This window comes from Meriones unguiculatus, chromosome 15 (assembly GCF_030254825.1).
Source record: "Meriones unguiculatus strain TT.TT164.6M chromosome 15, Bangor_MerUng_6.1, whole genome shotgun sequence".
NCBI classification, from domain to species: Eukaryota; Metazoa; Chordata; class Mammalia; order Rodentia; family Muridae; genus Meriones; species Meriones unguiculatus.
Window position 1 is genome coordinate 73,295,128 of NC_083362.1, and position 17,431 is coordinate 73,312,558.

Below are 17,431 nucleotides of genomic sequence, written 5' to 3' on the forward strand. Positions count from 1 at the left end.
GGACTGGCTGCATTGTCTTCCTCTGTGGCCTGGTAAGGCTGCTCCCCAATCAGGGGAGGTGATCAAAGAGCCAGCCACTGAGGGACAGTCCCTGTTCCTCTTACTAGGGTATCCACTTGGAGACCGAGCTGTCATGGGCTACATCTGTGTCCAAAATTTTGTAATAAAAATTGTGTGTGTGTGTGTGAGATTTGATGTTTTAACTTCACCATTTTTTTTTCTAATCTTCTGAGGGGGGTGAAAAACTCATCTGGTTATAACAAAATTGGAGCACTCTGTTAAATATGCAAACAGTTCTATCAAGAGAGAAAGGTGACAAACTACAATGTGGAAAAGATTTAAATAATACCCCACTACTGCTGTTTGAAGAAGTGCTTAAATAAAGAAGACTGGAAAGAACAAACATTTCCGGACTGTTTAAAAGCCGTCTATTGTACTGATTCACATTTGCCAATTCTTGGAGTTCTTGGAAAACTCTTGCCTACACCTGTATCTTGAAGTATTTTCAATTAAAAAGCTTCCACAAAACAAAGGAACAACCACCTTAAAAAAAAAAAATCTTTGCCAACTACTCATGAGTCAGGGGATTAATATTAAGCATGTAGAAAGCACAGCAAAAATTAAATACCAAAACACCAACATCACTTAGTCAATAAAGGATCTAATGAAATGAATAGAGAGATCTATTAAAAAAACACGAATGACAAATAAAAGCTTTAAAAAATAATTAACATCCTTAGTCATCAGGAACATGCAAATAGAAACCACTTCAATTCCATCTTACCCCAGTTAGAATGGCTGTCATTAAGAAAACAAATGAAGACAAATGCTGGAGAGGATCCTGGGGAAGAGGTCTAACTATGTGCTGCCACTAAGAAAATCAGTGTTGATTTTCCCCCAAAAACTAAAAACAGAATTATTGTATGACTCAGCTGTACCAACTTTGAGTGTATACTGGGGTAACTAACATACTATAGTGACCTGTACATCCGTGTTTATTGTTGCACCACAGTAACCAGGGGGAACCAGGAGAGCTAATTTGTCAACAGAGGAAGAGAAGACATGGCACATGAATACAGTAACATTTTATTTAGTCATAAGAAAAAAGGAAATCATGACATCTGTAAGAAAATGAATATAACTGGAAATCATTACGTGAAGCAAAATAAGCTGGTCTTAGAAGACAGTTAACATATGCTTCCTATCATATGTGGGATCTAGATTTAAACATATATATTTATAGATACTGATGTATTAATATAGGCATGTATTTATATATATACTTATACATGATTGTGAGCAAGGAGCAAGAGATCTTAAAGACAGTGAGAAACAGAGATGGAAGTTGGGATTAACTAGAGAAAGAAAGGAAACCTTACTGGAAGGGAAGGGAACAATGGGGAAGGTAATGTAGGAGGAAAATTAATGAGAACAAAGTGTAAGAACAAACAGGTCATTAAAATTCAAGACAAAACCTATTACTTAGTACGCTAAAATTTTTAAAATAACAAAGGCAGTAACAAAGTTTAATATTTTTGATAGTGGTTTACTATAGACCCAGAGTGTTAGGAAAAGGAGTAATCACATGACCAAATCTCATTCTATTTTATACCAATCTTCTACACTGTGGAAGATAATCTGGAAGCTCAGGCAGTCTATGAGCATGTAAAAGTTTAATCTCAGCCTCAAAGACTACTGAAGTTCTTGCAAAGGGATAAGAGAAAAATGAAAATCTGGAACCCTACTGTCTACTCACTCCTGTTCCTTTCTCTCTCACTTCTGTTTTCACTAAAAACTGAAGGCAGAATAGAGATTTTTCTGATAAAATCTGAGTATGTTTTCCACTACAGTCTGGACCCTAAGAATGGTTGCATGGAAGGATACTAAAAATAAACAAAGACAGATAGAAAAAAAGCAGTGAACCAGAAGATGAATATATAAAACACTTTCCCTAATTTCCTTAAAAGTCTCCTAAATGTTAAAAGTAAAATTAATTTGAGCGGCAGGATGGACATCACACGCAGTACTGAGACATAGATGGTAGCAAGAGAAAAGGATGGGACTGTATTATTATCTTATGCTGGACAGATATAGCTAGTTCATCTATAATTAGTAATAAAATTCATGTCAGTCATTAAAATTACTTGCTTACTAGAAAATAAAGTTTGAATGGAAAACAAAATAGAAGCAAAATAGAAAAATAGCGGTCTATAAGATTTAAGGATGGGGGCTGGAGAGATGGCTCAGTGGTTAAGGGCACTGCCTGCTCTTCCAGAGGTCCTGAGTTCAATTCCCAGCAACCACATGGTGGCTCACAACCATCTACACCCTCTACTGCCCTCTTAGGGCACTAATATGCATAAAATAAATAAATGAATAAAATCTTTAAAAAAAGATTTAAGGACAATCCTATCAATCATTACATTAAATGTAAATGAATAAAAACAAATAAAAAGGAAGACATTGACAAATACATCTGACAGAAAATAGAAGTGGTGAGAATCAAGAAAACTTTGTTTTCTTGAAAAGTTTAAAAGCGTGGTAAACTTCCAGCAAGACCAAAAAGCTGAACAGTATGCATTATCAGTAACATAAATGGAAAGGAGCGTGTAAGTTCAGGCCTTCAAAACTTAAAAGAATAACATGCTAATTTTTCAAATAGCATTATGACACCAAATATAACAGCCATATAAAGTTAAAGACAAGTTAATTAAAAACCTTATTGCACCCCACAAAAAGAAACCAAGACATGCATAAGAATCCTGAGATTCAGGAATTGATACCACACCAAGTCTACTTCACAGGAAAGGTGTCAGCAGAGATTAAGGACATTTGATGCCGGGAGGCTGCAATAGTATTAAATGCACACATTCTTAAAAACACAGCTTCAAGATGTACAAAATGAAAATAGCCACAACTAAGGAAGGATAAGCCCCTAATTATAACTGGAAGAGTTATGGGAAAAACAAAAACAACCTTCTTTTAGTAATTCACAGGACAAAAGGAAAAAAATTAGTAAGGGCAGAGAATAAAGACCACTCTTAAGCAAATGACCTCATTGATATTTATAAAACACAATACTACCAACCGCAGAAAACAATGTCTCCTGTGAAAACAGACCACACTCTGAGTCATGAAACAAGTCTTACTAAGTTCAGAAGACCTGAAGTTATACCTAGATGGTTATTAATAAAAAAATAAGTTTTTAGGTAAAATTAAAAGTTATTAGAAATCCTCAATATTTGGAAATTAAACAATTCACAAGTGGCAAATTACAAAATTTTAAACCGTGATGAGACAGTACAGCTAAATCAGTAACTTTAAAAGCATGTATTACATTTCAGAACTACAAAAAAGATGCTGAATTAAATATTTTGAAGAAGAAACAATTAAAAATAAGAACAGGAATAAAACAGAAAACAGATAAGCAGTAGTAAATACCAATAGCATCAAAAGCAAAGGCTGGTTTTTTAAAAAAGCCTTTTGACAATAACCTTAACAAAGTCCTAGGAATACTGATGAGAAGAAAGAAGCAAGGATCTTACTAAAGAGAAATGAAGCCAAAACTTCAAGTTCTAAAGACACTAAGAGGATAAAATGGGGGCATTTTGAACATGTTTATGCCAGGAAGTTAGAGGCCATAGAAAAATTCCCAAAAACATCATTACCAAACAAATGCAAGCAGTAGAAGAGTGAGCTTTTCTGGTGGTCTAGTTACTCATTCAACACTCAGTAGAGTAGGCAAATGCTTTGTTCTCCAAGAAGTTGCTTCATTTCTGGTAACAGCAGTTTTTGAATTTCATTTAAAACTAGTGAGCTGGTAACTGGCTTGACTATTCCTTGAGCTTTACAGTGACTTCTGATGTAATTAACAGCATCTTTTCTTCCTTATTTCTTCATAAATAATGTAAATATATTACAATCTGTAACATACCAGCAGAATTCTAAGCGCTAAACAAACACACTGATTATTTTCATCTGTTTTAAAGCTCCTTTTACATAGGAACCTGTGTTGCTGGGATCATGATACGGTTTCCTTGGGATAAGGACTGCCATGTTAGTGCCAGCACTACCTTTCGCAGTGGTCCATGCTGTTTCCTGTACTTCTTGTTCCAAGAAATTCCTGTCTTTTTCAAGAGTTTTTGGCCCAGCTGATCAACAGGAATTTGATTGGCTTCCTCCTTATGAAAGAAGTAAGTCAGTTAATATCTGATGCAAAATCATTATACCACAAATTCAGAGGGATCAACAGGAGTACACCCGCTCATCCTACCCTGAGTACACTTATAATGGGATTATTTAAAGTAACCTTAAGAGCCAGTTCAGAAGACCTTGGATTTGAAAACACATTTGCCAAGGGCCACAGACAGAAATTCAAAATGCACCATCCAAAGGGAGTATTGAAGTTTACCACATTCCTGATATTATTTTTGATTTTTGAAAAATAAACAAAATAGAAGGAAAATGTGGCCAACACAGGCTTTATGTTTTCTTAAAATTAATATGTTGAACCTTTAGCCCCCAGTACTTCAGAATAGGGCTGAGCTTAGAGATAAGGACTTCAAAGACCACACGTTAAAATGCTCTTTTGCTGGTTTTGAGTAGGTTCTCATGTTGCTCAGGCTAGCTGAGAATGACTTTGAACTTCCTATCATCTTGCCTCCATCTCCCAAGTGCTGGGATTATATGGCCTTTCATATACCACAGTATGTGGTACTGAGGATTGAACCCAAGGTATTGTATATGCTAGACAAGCACTTTACCAACTGCGCCACATTCCTTATTCTTATCCTTTTTTTTTTTTTTTTTTTTTTTTGACAAGTGGTTCTAACATCAGAACAAATGGAGTTTTCTTTGAAACAAGCCCGTAGCCCAGGCTGGCTCCAAACTCAAGGTGTTTCTCCTGTTTCAGCCTTTCAAGATGAGAGATTACAGGAAAGAGCCAACATTAGTGATTAAGTTAAAATGAGTCAGTGTGTGGTGGCACGCACCTTTAATCCCAGCACTGGGGAAGCAAGGGCAGGCAGATCTCTTGAGTTTAAGGCCAGTCTAGTCTACAAAGCAAGTTCCAGGCTAGCCAGGTCTACACAGTGAGACCATGTCTAAAAAAAGAAAAAACAACAACAACAACAAAAAAAATTAAACTGAAACCATTTTCCATTTTAGAGGTAGTGCTAAAGTAATCTCATCTGGCATTCTCATATAAATCTACCACATACACAAACACACATACACATACATCATACACATGTCTCTGTAAGTTACATGCACACAAGTATGTACAAAGACACACTCTACCTGCAATAAGATTGTCTTTAGAATCACCACTGGATCATCAGCCTCTTCTTCATTCTGAAGAGCTTTCAAATTCATATCCTTATCACTTATCTCCTCCTAAGAAGAAAAACAGTGTTTCTTTCACAGATGCCAATTTAAAGGAATTAACCAAGTAAGAATGTTTAAGCCACTGGAGGATGAAAGGTAAAAATATCATTATAATCTATACAAGTTGGAGAATCAGGCAGACCTAGTTTTGAGTGTCAGGTTTAATCAAGTAAATCTACACAATTTACTTTATCACTCTGGCTTTATATGCAAATTAGGATTGAGACAAAGAATGAGTCTAGCCTGGAGCTGTGTGAATAAATGGCCCCCATAAGCTCATAAATTTAAATGTTTAGTCACCAGGGAGTGGTTAAGGGAAGGACTAGTGGTATGGTCTTGTTAAAGATGGTGTGGCTTTGTTGGAGTAGGTATGGCCTTGTTGGAGGAAGTGTATCACTAGAGTGGATGTTGAGGGTTTCAAAAAACTCATACCAGGCCCAGCACGGCTTTCCCTCTCTGCTTGCGGAGCAGGACAAAGCTCTCAACTATTTCTCCAGCACTATGCCTGCCTGCATGCCTCCATGAACTCTGCCATAATGGACTAAACCTCGCTACCGTAAGCAAGCCCCCAATTAAATGTTTTCCTTTGAGAGTTGCCTTGGTTATGTCATCTCTTCATAGCAACAGAACAATAATTAAGACATAGCATAACACACAGAGGGTTCCAACATTTTTCAGCTAAGAAATGTGATAATTTGTATTCATTATCATTCATTCAAAATATTTTTTGGTCTTTACTGTTATGTTTATACTCTTTGATTTGGCTTAAGGAAATCCTACCCATTTTTGTAAGCTCAGTTTAAACATTGATTTCTACTTCCTTATCATTCAAAAAGTTAACAGCCTGGGTTAGACACTGTGGCACATGCTCCTTGGTAAGCAATTTTTGTTGACTTTAAAGAACATACATATGCTACCTTGCGTATGTGTGTAGTTACCATACATAACTACTTTTGAGACAGTCTTACCATGTAGCCTTAGTGGGCCTCAAACTCACCAAGATCTGCCTGCCTCTGCCTTCAGAGTACTGGGATTAAAGCCACCAGCTCTGCAAGTTTGTGTGTGTTTGTAAATTATAACTTTCTTAGCTTTCTAATTTAAAAAAGAATTATTTTATCTTATGTATGAGTGCTTATCTGTGTACTTCATGTGTGCATGGTGCCTTTAGAGACCTAAGGAAGGCATTAGATTCCTTGGACCTGAAGTCACAGATGGTTGTGTGCTGCCAGGTAGGTACTGGGAACTAAAACTAGGTCCTTTTGAAAAGCAGCAAAAAAAAAAAAAAAAAAAAAAAAAAAAGAAAAGAAGCAAGCTGAGCTGTTTCTCTAGTCCATCAAAAAAGTAATTAAGCTGGCTAAAACCATAACTGCTAATTGATAATATTAAGACAAAAAAAATTGTTAAGAAATAACAGATTATGGCAGACCAGATCTATCATCTTTTTATAAATTATTAAAAATGATAGGAGACCAAAAAAATAATCTTTTTCTTTTAAATTGATTTTTTAGTTAGTATACAAAATAAATTTAACTGTCAACTTGAAAAAAATCTAAGATTACCTGGGAGATAGGCACTGGGCATGTCTGTGGGTTATTGTCTTAGTTAGGGTTTAATTGCTGTGAAGAGACATCATAACCACTGCAACTCTTTAACAACATTTAATTGAGGTTGGCTAACGGTTTCAGAGGTGTGGTCCATTATCATTATGCTAGTAGGCATGGCAGTATGCAGACAGACATGGTGCTGGAGAATGAGCTGAGAGTTCTACATCTTGATCAGCAGGCAGCAGAAGGGGACTATGTGTAGTGATAGGTAAAGTGGAGCCTTTGTGTCTGGCTTTGAGTGAAATGTTTTAACAGTCTTTGGTTACGTTTGTATTAGAGGCTGAGAAATTGTTCTGAGACTGTTTGAATCTTGAAGAAATGTTGTCTCCCTGGAAAGTCTGCACTTTGTATATCACATGAGAGCTTGCAGCTGCACAAACCTTGGTCCTAAGATACTCCTGGAAAACTTGGAATTCTTACTTTTGATTATGCCTAGCCATGGTCAAAGGGACTGAGATTTGTGTGGGTTGTCTGCTCTCATGGGCAGCAAAGGCAAGATAACTTTGGTAGTTGGAACCTTTCCCAGCCCCAATTAATTTTGTGTGACCCCCAGTGACCTAACTGGGGTCAGTCTTTTTTTTTTTTTTTTTTTTTCAAAAAGGCTGACCACCTCTGCTCCTTTGGAAAATGAAGGCTTAGCATCTCTCTCTACTGAGGCATCTATGACCAACATCTACCATTAACTGTAGGCCACACTGGGTGTAACTTAAGCATAGGTGACTTCAAGGCCCACCTTTACAGTGACACACTTCCTCCAACAAGGCCAGACCTACTCCAACAAGGCCACAACTGCTAACAGTGCTTCTCCCTATGGAGAAGGATTCAAACACATGAGTCTATGGGGCCATACCTATTCAAACCACATTCCACCCCACAAGCTTGTAGCCATAACATAATGCAACTTCAAAAGTCCTCATAGTTTATCATAGTCTCAACAATGTTTAAAAGTTGCCAAGTTCAAAGTTTCTTCTGAAATTCATACAATTTCTCAACTGTAATCCCCTATAATATCAAAATCAAAAGGCAGATCATATACTTCCAACATGTAATGGCACAGGATATGCATTACCATTCCAACATGTAGGAAAGGGAGCACAGTGAGGAAATACTGGACCAAAGCAAGACCAAAAACCAGCTGGCAAACTCCAAATTCTGCATCACCTCAGATCTCCAACTCCATTCACCTTTGTTGACTACAACACATTTCTTTTTCACGGGCTGTTTCTACTCCCTGTAAGCAGCTTTCCTTTCCAGGTATCCCACAATTCTGGCATTTCTAACCTCTTGGGGTCTCCAAGGCAATCTAGGCTTCAACTTACAGTTTCTGAAGCTAGAACTATGTGGCTGAAGCTGCCAAGTTCTGTTGCTTGCTGGGGCTGGAACATGGTCCCCTTGTTCAATTATATCTTTGCCAATTTTCTGTTTTCAATGGTTTCCTTTAGTGCCTAAGTCTGGCTGTTCTGGAACTTGGTCTGTAGACAGGCTGGCCTTCAACTCAGATCTGCAAGCCACTGTCTCCTGAGTGCTGGGATTAAAGGTACCATCACACCTGGGACCTAAGCTTTTTTTTTTTAATTAATGGTCTCTTTGGGCCTCTGTGCAGGGACATCCACGACACATTTCTGGCCTCAGCAGCTTTCCTTAGTCGCAGAGAGAATATCCATAAGCATGGCCACTATGCCTCAAGATCTGATTTAAAGGCATGTGTCATCCCACCTCAAGACCCAGATCAAAAGTCTGTGTTTTCCAGCCTCAAGATCTGGATCAAAGGCATGTTGTCTTCCTGCCTCAAGATCTGTGAAACCAGTGAGTCATGTGGCCCTCCTCCCCTACTGGGAGCCTGCCTGGAGCAAGAGTGAGGTAGGACTGTTTCCTCCCTGCGTATCCTGTGTAGCCTTACGACCCCCACCTCTGCTGTCTCTGAGGTGGTTACTTAGCTTGGTGGCCAGGTTTCAGATTAAACTTCTTCTGTCCTTATAGAGACATGTCCAGCAAGCATCTGGAATTCCTCTTCATGCAAATGAAGCACTCCCAGCACCTTGGCCCCAGCCAATGATGGATGATCACCCCAAAGCCCCTACTCACTCCTCAAGGTTTATATAGCTCTTGTTCCCCACCCAATAAGGAGAGCTGATTCACTGAAAACTGTCAAGCTTGGTTTGCAACATGCCTCAATACCACAGGGAAAAAGCAGTCCCAGGGGGGCAACAATTTACTCCTTGTCAACTTGACACATGATACATCTCCTTATGTCCAAATGAAAACAATAACCAAGTCATGATATAACTATCCCTCATAAAACCATAAATGAATAAACAATAACCAGGTCATAATAATGCCTAACATGATATAACTATCCCTTGTACAACTGCTAACACATTAAATTGTAAATTTAAAATAGGTGACAATATCCCTAGGGAAACATCCCTTAATTCCATTTAACAACTTGAATCTGTTTATTTCCTTGAACACAGGACTTAGTTCCATTCCACTTCCTGGTGCCCCTTTAACCCTTGGACCATACAGTTTTTATTTTTCCTTCCTCAGCTATGTTTGATCAAAACACAATTCATAAGAGTGAACCACAGGACAGTCTATGCTCGGCTGTTTTGAGATTTTTTTTTCGGGGGGGTCAATGCAATTAATCTAAATCTCTTCACTTTAGCCTCAAGTAGACTCTTCAGACAAGGGCAAAAGGGAGCCACATTTTTCAGCAAAATATCACAAGAGCAATCTCTAGACAACATACTAAAATTCTTCTTCTCTGAAACCTCTCGAGCCAGACTCCCACAGTCCAAATCACCTTAAGGACCACCATCTTCCATGTTCCTACTAAGATGGCCCACTAAGCTCTGCCTAAAGCATTCTATTGCTTTCCTAATCCAAAGTGTCCAAATCCACATTCCTTCAAACAAAAGCATGGTCAGGCCTATCACAGCAATACCCCAGTCCCTGGTACAAACCAGCAAAAACCACTCAATTTCTTAGTCAGGGTTTTATTGCTGTGAAGAGACACCATGACCACAGCAACTCTTATAAAGAACAACATCCATCCATCCATCTGTCTGCCTACCTGCCTACCTATCTATCTATAGATACCTATTTATTTATTTGGTTTTTTGAGACAGGATTTCTTTATGTAGTCCTGGCTGTCCTGGAACTCCCTGTATAGACCAGGCTGGCCTCAAGTTCAGAGATCCACCTGCCCCCCAAATTAGTCTCTGACTAATATAAGCATGATTAATGAAATCACTGGTAGAAGTGAGTGAACTCAATCTCCTGTCCTTTTTCCTTCCCCATGGTCAGAAGGTGGGGTTGCCAGTTTTAACTCTCTAAGTACATAGTTGTTTTCTCTGGCAACAATGTCCCATGTTGAAGTAGCTAAGAATGACCTCATTAGCATCACCTATGTAAGGGGTAAAGGGGCTCACTATAAATAGCAAAACACACTTCCATAATAAACCCCAAAGAATACCCCATGGGCAAGAAAATATGCAAGCACATGCAAATCCATAGAAAATATACAAAGCTCACTTAAAAATCCACAGAAAATATACCAAGTACACACAAAAATCCTTATTCTGCTATTCTCTTTTGTTTGTATTGAGACAAGGTCTTAGTCTGTAGCAGGCAGGTCTCAAACTCATGATTCTCCTGCCTCAGCTTTTTAAGTGCTAGACTTATAGGTGTATGCCACCATGCCTACTTTCTTCTGACAACTATTTGATTTTTGAGAGGAAACAGGACTTCAATAGATAAGCAACTGGCTGTGACAGCCCACACCTATGCCTAGAGACCCAGCATTTGAGAGACAGGCAGGATGAGTGTCAGCTACAAGCCATCATGGACTTCAAAGTAAGACAGTGTCAAACAGATAGACCAGATAGGAAAGCAGACAAAAAGAAAATACAAAATAAAACCACTAGATAAGCAAGAAGAGAACACAAAGCCTTTTCCTTGAAGTTACATTAACAGAGGATTCTAACAGTCTTACAGAAGAGCAAGTCACTGCTCAAGAGATGAATACAAAATTTCAGGGATGTTCTAGAACTCACAGCCCGAGAGGAAGACAGAAGAATCATTAAAACCTGAAAATGAAATCTCACATTAATATTTTATGAGTTAACAGGCTTCCGGCTGGGAAATGCTGCAACTCTGAAAGCAACTGAGCAAAACTACAGGAGGTGGCAAGGAAAGCTGAAACAGGCTCCCTCAGGTTGAAGCTGGACCAGCTCAGAGGCAGGTGTACCTTTTTTTGTTTTGTTTTGTTTTTCGAGACAAGCGTTCTCTGTGTAGCCTTGGCTGTCCTCAATCTGTAAACCAAGCTGGCCTCAAACTCACAGTAATCCACCTGCCCCTGTCTTTCCGAGTGCTGGGATTAAAGGCATGCACCACTGCGCCTGGCTGTAGGTATATCTTTCATGATCTAAGCGAAGCCTCGTGCTACTGAAAAAGACTGTAGAAGACAATTTTAAAGGTCTGTGATTTTGATGGATAGCCAGGAAAAGAATATCCTTGTGCTTAGTAGGCAAACACAAAGCATTTTATGAGCATAGGGGCTAGATGCTCTCAACTTTATTTCAAATTTTTCACTACAGTGATGTCACTAGGTTAGCAACTGGAGATTCTTGATAGAGGGCACCTAAGAGTACATGTAAAATGAACCTTCAGGACTATCTTTCCAAAGGGGGGCAGTATACACTAATGGCAGAATGATCAACAGAAGATACTGTAACAGGAATATAAATGCAAAGAAATTACAAAGTTATTTTAAAACAAATTTGCAAGCTTACCTGACATTGCCAGTTTCCTAGATGATCAACATCTTTAATGTACACATGGTAGTGACCTCCATAGCAGCCACCTTTGTGGATAATGACAGAGAAGAGGTCATACATATATTCCATGTCATCCAGTTCACTCTAAAAGAAAAATAAACATTGATACAGTTTATACATAACCCAAGAACAACTCAACCCCTGAAACTAGTAAGATACTTCCCTGTAATATTCACACTTCAGTTAGGCCCCTTTGCTGCTTAGTCTCTTGATACTCAAAATGCTTATTACTGTATTTAAGAATAAAGATAAATGTAAATAATTGGGCTTAAGTTAAAAACATTTTTTTCATTTCTTTGAGGCTGGCCTCCAATTCCTGGAGGTCCTCCTGTCTCAGCTTCTTGAGTTAAGATTATAGGCATGAGCCACTATGCACAGCTGAATTTTAAGTCTTAATTTATTGATTTTTTTTTGGTAATCAAACCACACTGAGCACATGTATCTGAAGATGTTATTTTTACCAGCTTCAACTAAGAGAATGAGTCTGTGCTAGACTGTTAGTAGAGAAAGCCATATTTGCATTATGCCCATTATGCTGTTTGGGACATATGCTCTTTTCCTATCAAAACTGTCTAATATCCCAAGAAGGTTGCTTTATTGCCTCAAGGTCAAGGTCCTCCTGGCATTTTAGTTGTCTTCACAGAATATGAACTCAGCAATTGTGAATATCACCTGGTCTTATTCAGAGGTAGTTAGGTTAGACAAATGAACAAGTTCTTTCTTGCTTTACTAATTCTATAATCAACTTCTTCTATAATTAATATTCTGTGCAATTAATAACAAGTGACCCAACAGGTAAATTCCTATGATAACAATGGAAAAAAATTACATTAGATTTAAGAGATGCTTTAAATTCTAGATGAGGGAAAAAAAAAAAAAAGGAAAAGCCAGTTGTGGTGGCACACCTCTGTAATTACAGGACTTAGGAGGAAAGCCCTAGCTACACAGCAGGTTTGATGTGAACCTGGGCTACACAAGACCCTGTCTAAAACAACAATAAAAAAGAAGGAAAGGGAGAGAAAAGAGAGGGAGGAAGGAGAGAGGAAGGAAAGAAGGAATAAAGATAGACAGGCAGGCAGAGAAGGCTTAGTCTTTACATTCTAGGAATATGAACCACATGACATAAGACATAAGGTCTCTTCTGGCTTTGAACTCAGTGTCATCTGCAACGTAAAATAAACACATGGGTGATACCTGGGAGATACAAGATACTTCAAGAATTTATTTCCTGAACTATAGTTTTTAAGTGGGTGGCATTTAAAGATGTCTTATTCAGTCTAAAGACAAGACACACAAAGATAAAAGATGACCTTTTTCTCAATACAGAAATTCAAAAGTAAAATTAATGTGGATTTCCTAGATAAGTGCCCAGTTTTTTGATATATCAAAGTATGTTAGAATCATGTGACAAACTATCTTTTATAAAATGAGAAGCAAGTATATTAGTGACTCTTGAAAAATAATTTTTTTTTTCCTGAGTGTGTTAGCAAGGGGCCAGAGCCAATAGTTACTACTAAACCCTAAGGATAGAAATTCACTAACAAAACAAATTGTACAGAACTCAGCAGTGGGGCCTAAATTAGAGGGAGGCTCAGTCATGAAGTTTAAAAAATTTATACACACACACACATACATATATACACATACACACATACATATTAAACACAGGAATTCAGTAGCTGACTGTTCTTAAACAAAACAATGACATGTAATAAGAAATAGGTAGAATAACAGAACAGAATAGAGAACCTGGAAATAGAGACAAAGTTATGACCACCTAATTTTTGACAAACACACATTGGATAAAAGGTGGCTTATTCAGCAATGGTGCTGGCAGAACTGGGTTTCTACTTGGAGAAGATAAAGTTAGATTTTTATCTTTCACCTTGTACAAAAATTAATTCAAAATGGATCATAAACCTTAATTTAAAACCTGCAACACTGAACTTTCTAGAGGAAAACATATGAAACACCCTTCAAGATACCAGGGAAGACAAGAACTTTTTGACTAGAACACTAATACACAGAAACTAACCCCAATGTCAAAAGACAGAGCTAAATGAAAATAAAAAGTTTCTGTATAACAAAGGAACAATCAGCAGAACTGTTGGCAAACACAGCCCACAGGATGGGAGAAAACTTTTCATAGCTATACTTCAGACAGGGGACTAATATCCAGAATTTACATAGAAATGCAGAAATTAAATGTCAAGAAAATAAAACTGCCAGTCAACACAAAGGCAAACAAACTTAATAGTCAGTTAAAACAGACACACACAAATGACCAATATCATTTTTAAAAAATTCTCACTATCCCTAGCATCAAGAAAATGCAAATTAAAACTACTTTGAGGTACCACTTGACCACAATCAGAATGGCTATCATAAACAAATGTAAAAATAAATGTTGGAAAGGATGTGAAGCAAAATGTAACATTATTCACTATTGCTGGAGGTATAAATTAATATAGTCTTTATGGAAGTAAGTTTGGAGATTTAGCAAAAAAAAAAAAAATTGAAAATGTAACTACATCCAACCTAGTATTTCACTCCTGGGTATATAACATACTCAGAAAACTCTAAATCTTATTGTCTTAGTTAGGGTTCCTCCTGCTGTGGTAAAACACCATTAACAAAAAACAACTCGGGGAGGAAAGGGTTTATTTGGCCTCCATCTCTTGAGTCACAATCCGTTAAGGGAACTCAAACAGGGAAGGACTCCAAGGCAGGGGCTGGTGCAGAGGCCGTGGAGGAATACTGCTTACTGGTTTGCTCCTCATGGCTTGCTCAGACTGCTTTTTTATAGAACCCAGGACCATCAGCCCACGGGTGGCACCACCCACAACTGATGTGGTCCTTCCAAGTCAATCACTAATTAGGAAAATGCCCTACAGGCTTGCCTATAGTCAAATCTTATGGAGGCATTTTCTCAATTGAGGTTGTTTCCTCTCCAATGACATTAGGTCTGTCAAGATGACTTAAAAACTAGCCAGGACAGTTGACCCCTTGCCAACTTGATATACTAGTACAACACTATTTAGCCATAATCTTTCCTTACTTGTTCATCCCCCAAGTCACACATTAATAAACTTCACACTAGAAAACATTCCAACTTTTAAAAGTCCTACTGTCTTTAAAAAAAAAAACAAAAAACAAAAAAAACCACTTTACAGTCCAAAGTCTCTTTAAAATATTCAAACTCTAAAAACCCAAGGTAGCTTTAAAAGTTCAAAGTCTCTCAACTCTAGGCTCCAGTAAAAAAAAAAAAAAAAAAAAAAAAAAAAAAAGTTAAATATTTTCGTACTTCAAGAGAGAAGAACCAGGGCACAGTCTGAACCAAGCAAAACCAACTCAAACAGTATAAATAACTCAGTGCCCAATGTTTGGGATTCACTCATGATCTGGGTTCCCCAAAGGGCCGGGGTCATTTCTCCAGCTCTACCCTCTTTGGCCCACACAGACTGTATTCTAGGATAAGGCCAGCCCCACTTCATGGCTGCTCCTGTCCTTGATGATATTCCCATGGTTCTGGCATCTCCACAATGCTGGGATCTCCTGCTGCAACAGAGCTGTACTTTCTCCAATAGCTTCTCCTGGGCTTTCCACATGGGTACCACGCCTCATCTTCCCTCCATGACCCTTTCAATCCTGGGGCTTCAACTGCTACTGCAGTTCCAGAGGCTGCATTCTCACCAATGACTTTTCTTGACCTCTCAAAGTACCAAGCCTCAGCTGCTCTCCACAAGACCTTCATGCTTCCAAAACAAGTATCATCTATGAGAGTTTTACATATTGCTAAGTTCAGTGCCAGCTCAAGGTACAACCTTGGCTGCCTCTGGAACACATCTGTATTTTGACACTATGGAAACACTTTCCCAAAGATTTCACCTCAGTGATGCTGGTTTCTTCTTAATCACTGCTAATTACTCAGCTCCAGCTGACCAGCATCAATTCTCCCAGTAAAACAAAGGTTTCACTTTAGTGGTGCTGGTTATTCAAGCTGACTCTTCAGCTCCAGCTGACCAGAACCACAGAATCTTAATTCAAAATAGCAAACAGCCATGAAAGTCTTTAAACTTCCCTCTGAATTTCACAGGCCAGGCCTCCATCTGCGCTGTTCTCAATCTACTTTCCAAGCTCCAACAAAGATCTCGACACTCAACAGCTTTTCCTGCCCAAAGTTCCAAACCCCTTACACAATCCTCAAAACAACTTGGTCAGGTCTGTCTCAGCAATACCCTACAATCTTGGCTCCAATTTCCACCTATCTTAGTTTTACTATTACTGTGATGAAACACCATAACCAAAAGCAACTTGAGGAAGAAAGGGCTTCTTTGGCTTACAAATCCAGAGTCATGGTTCACTTGAGGAAAGCGAAGACAGGAACGTGAACCTCGTGGGAACCTGGAGGGAGAGGCTGAGGCAGAGGAGTGCTACTTACCGGTTTGTTCCTCATGGCTTGCTCAGCCTGCTTTCTTACAGAACCCAGGACAATAAGCCTTTGAGAAGCACCACCCATAATGGGTGGGCCCTCCCTCATCAATCACAAATTAGGAAAATACTCTACAGGCTTGCCTGTAATCAAATCTTATGGAGATATTAGTGGTGTCAAGGTGGCATAAAAACTAGCCAGGACACTTACTATGAAGATATTTTCATCCCCATGTTTATCACTGCTTTACTCATTACAACAAAGAACTGGATAAGTAGATAATGTGGAAACCTGGCATATTATTCACCAGCTCTAAAGAGAATGTAATCACAAAATTTGCAGAAAAAAAATGGATAGACTTAAAATTATAATATTAAGCAAGATCATATAATCTTAGCAAGAAAAAGCACATGATACCCTTCATATGTGGATATGTGCCTGGTCAATAATATGCACATGTGGAAACAGTATAACATATGGAAATGAAAAAAAAAAATGATAAGTTTGAGGGTGAGGAAGAACTTCATACTGGATTTTACACTTTCACTATGAAATATACTTTTATGAACCTATCCACCACCAAAAGGACTGTCACACATGGTACCACAGGCTTGTAATCTTAGTACCCATGACATAGAGATAGAACTTGAGTTTAAGGCCAACCTGGGCTGAAGGAGATGCTGTTCAAAGAAACAACAAAAGAAGAAATTCAAAAGGAGTATAAAAAACCAATTTGGACCATTCCCTCCTCTTAGGAGACAGGGACTTTTGGCCATGTCTGAAGATGTTCTGGCCTGTCAGTTCAATAGGGATGCACACATACTATAAAAAAATTTTAACTCAAAATATTAATAGGGCCAAGGTTGAGAAATCATACAATAAACTGAGTATTTTAATCTTTGAAGGGAAAGAGAAAGAATCTAAAAATAAAAGGTTCAAACCTGTTCACAAAAAGGCTTGAGATTGATCCGAAGGGGAAATGTATAACAGCTAGTTTCCTTGTAGCGTTCACATTTAACAAAATCGAAATTAAATCTTAGTAATGAAACAGTAAGAAAAGGAGGCAGCTTACGCAATTTGGCAGACTGTAAAAAGAAAAATTGACAAAGTTACACAAGGATACATAATGCTACACAAGGTAGTAAAAAATGACATATGACACAGTTATAAAT

At 38.2% G+C, this 17,431-nt stretch overlaps 1 protein-coding gene across 4 annotated transcripts in view; it reads right to left on the bottom strand.

The window, feature by feature from the left end:
* Usp40 (ubiquitin specific peptidase 40) overlaps positions 1-17,431 on the bottom strand; it is an 83,654-nt gene that overhangs the window by 51,711 nt on the left and 14,512 nt on the right. For 3 of the 4 annotated variants that reach the window (XR_009586493.1, XM_060368799.1, XM_060368798.1), the window contains 4 exons: positions 17,201-17,344; positions 11,783-11,911; positions 5,299-5,394; positions 4,074-4,181 (listed from right to left, as the gene is read on the bottom strand). Coding sequence is in view for 3 of the 4 variants with exons in the window: in XM_060368799.1 (XP_060224782.1) it covers positions 4,074-4,181; positions 5,299-5,394; positions 11,783-11,911; positions 17,201-17,344 (477 nt within the window). In the remaining variant the exon portion in view is untranslated. The remainder of the gene's footprint in view (positions 1-4,073; positions 4,182-5,298; positions 5,395-11,782; positions 11,912-17,200; positions 17,345-17,431) is intronic. The other variant, XM_060368800.1, reaches the window with a different exon arrangement.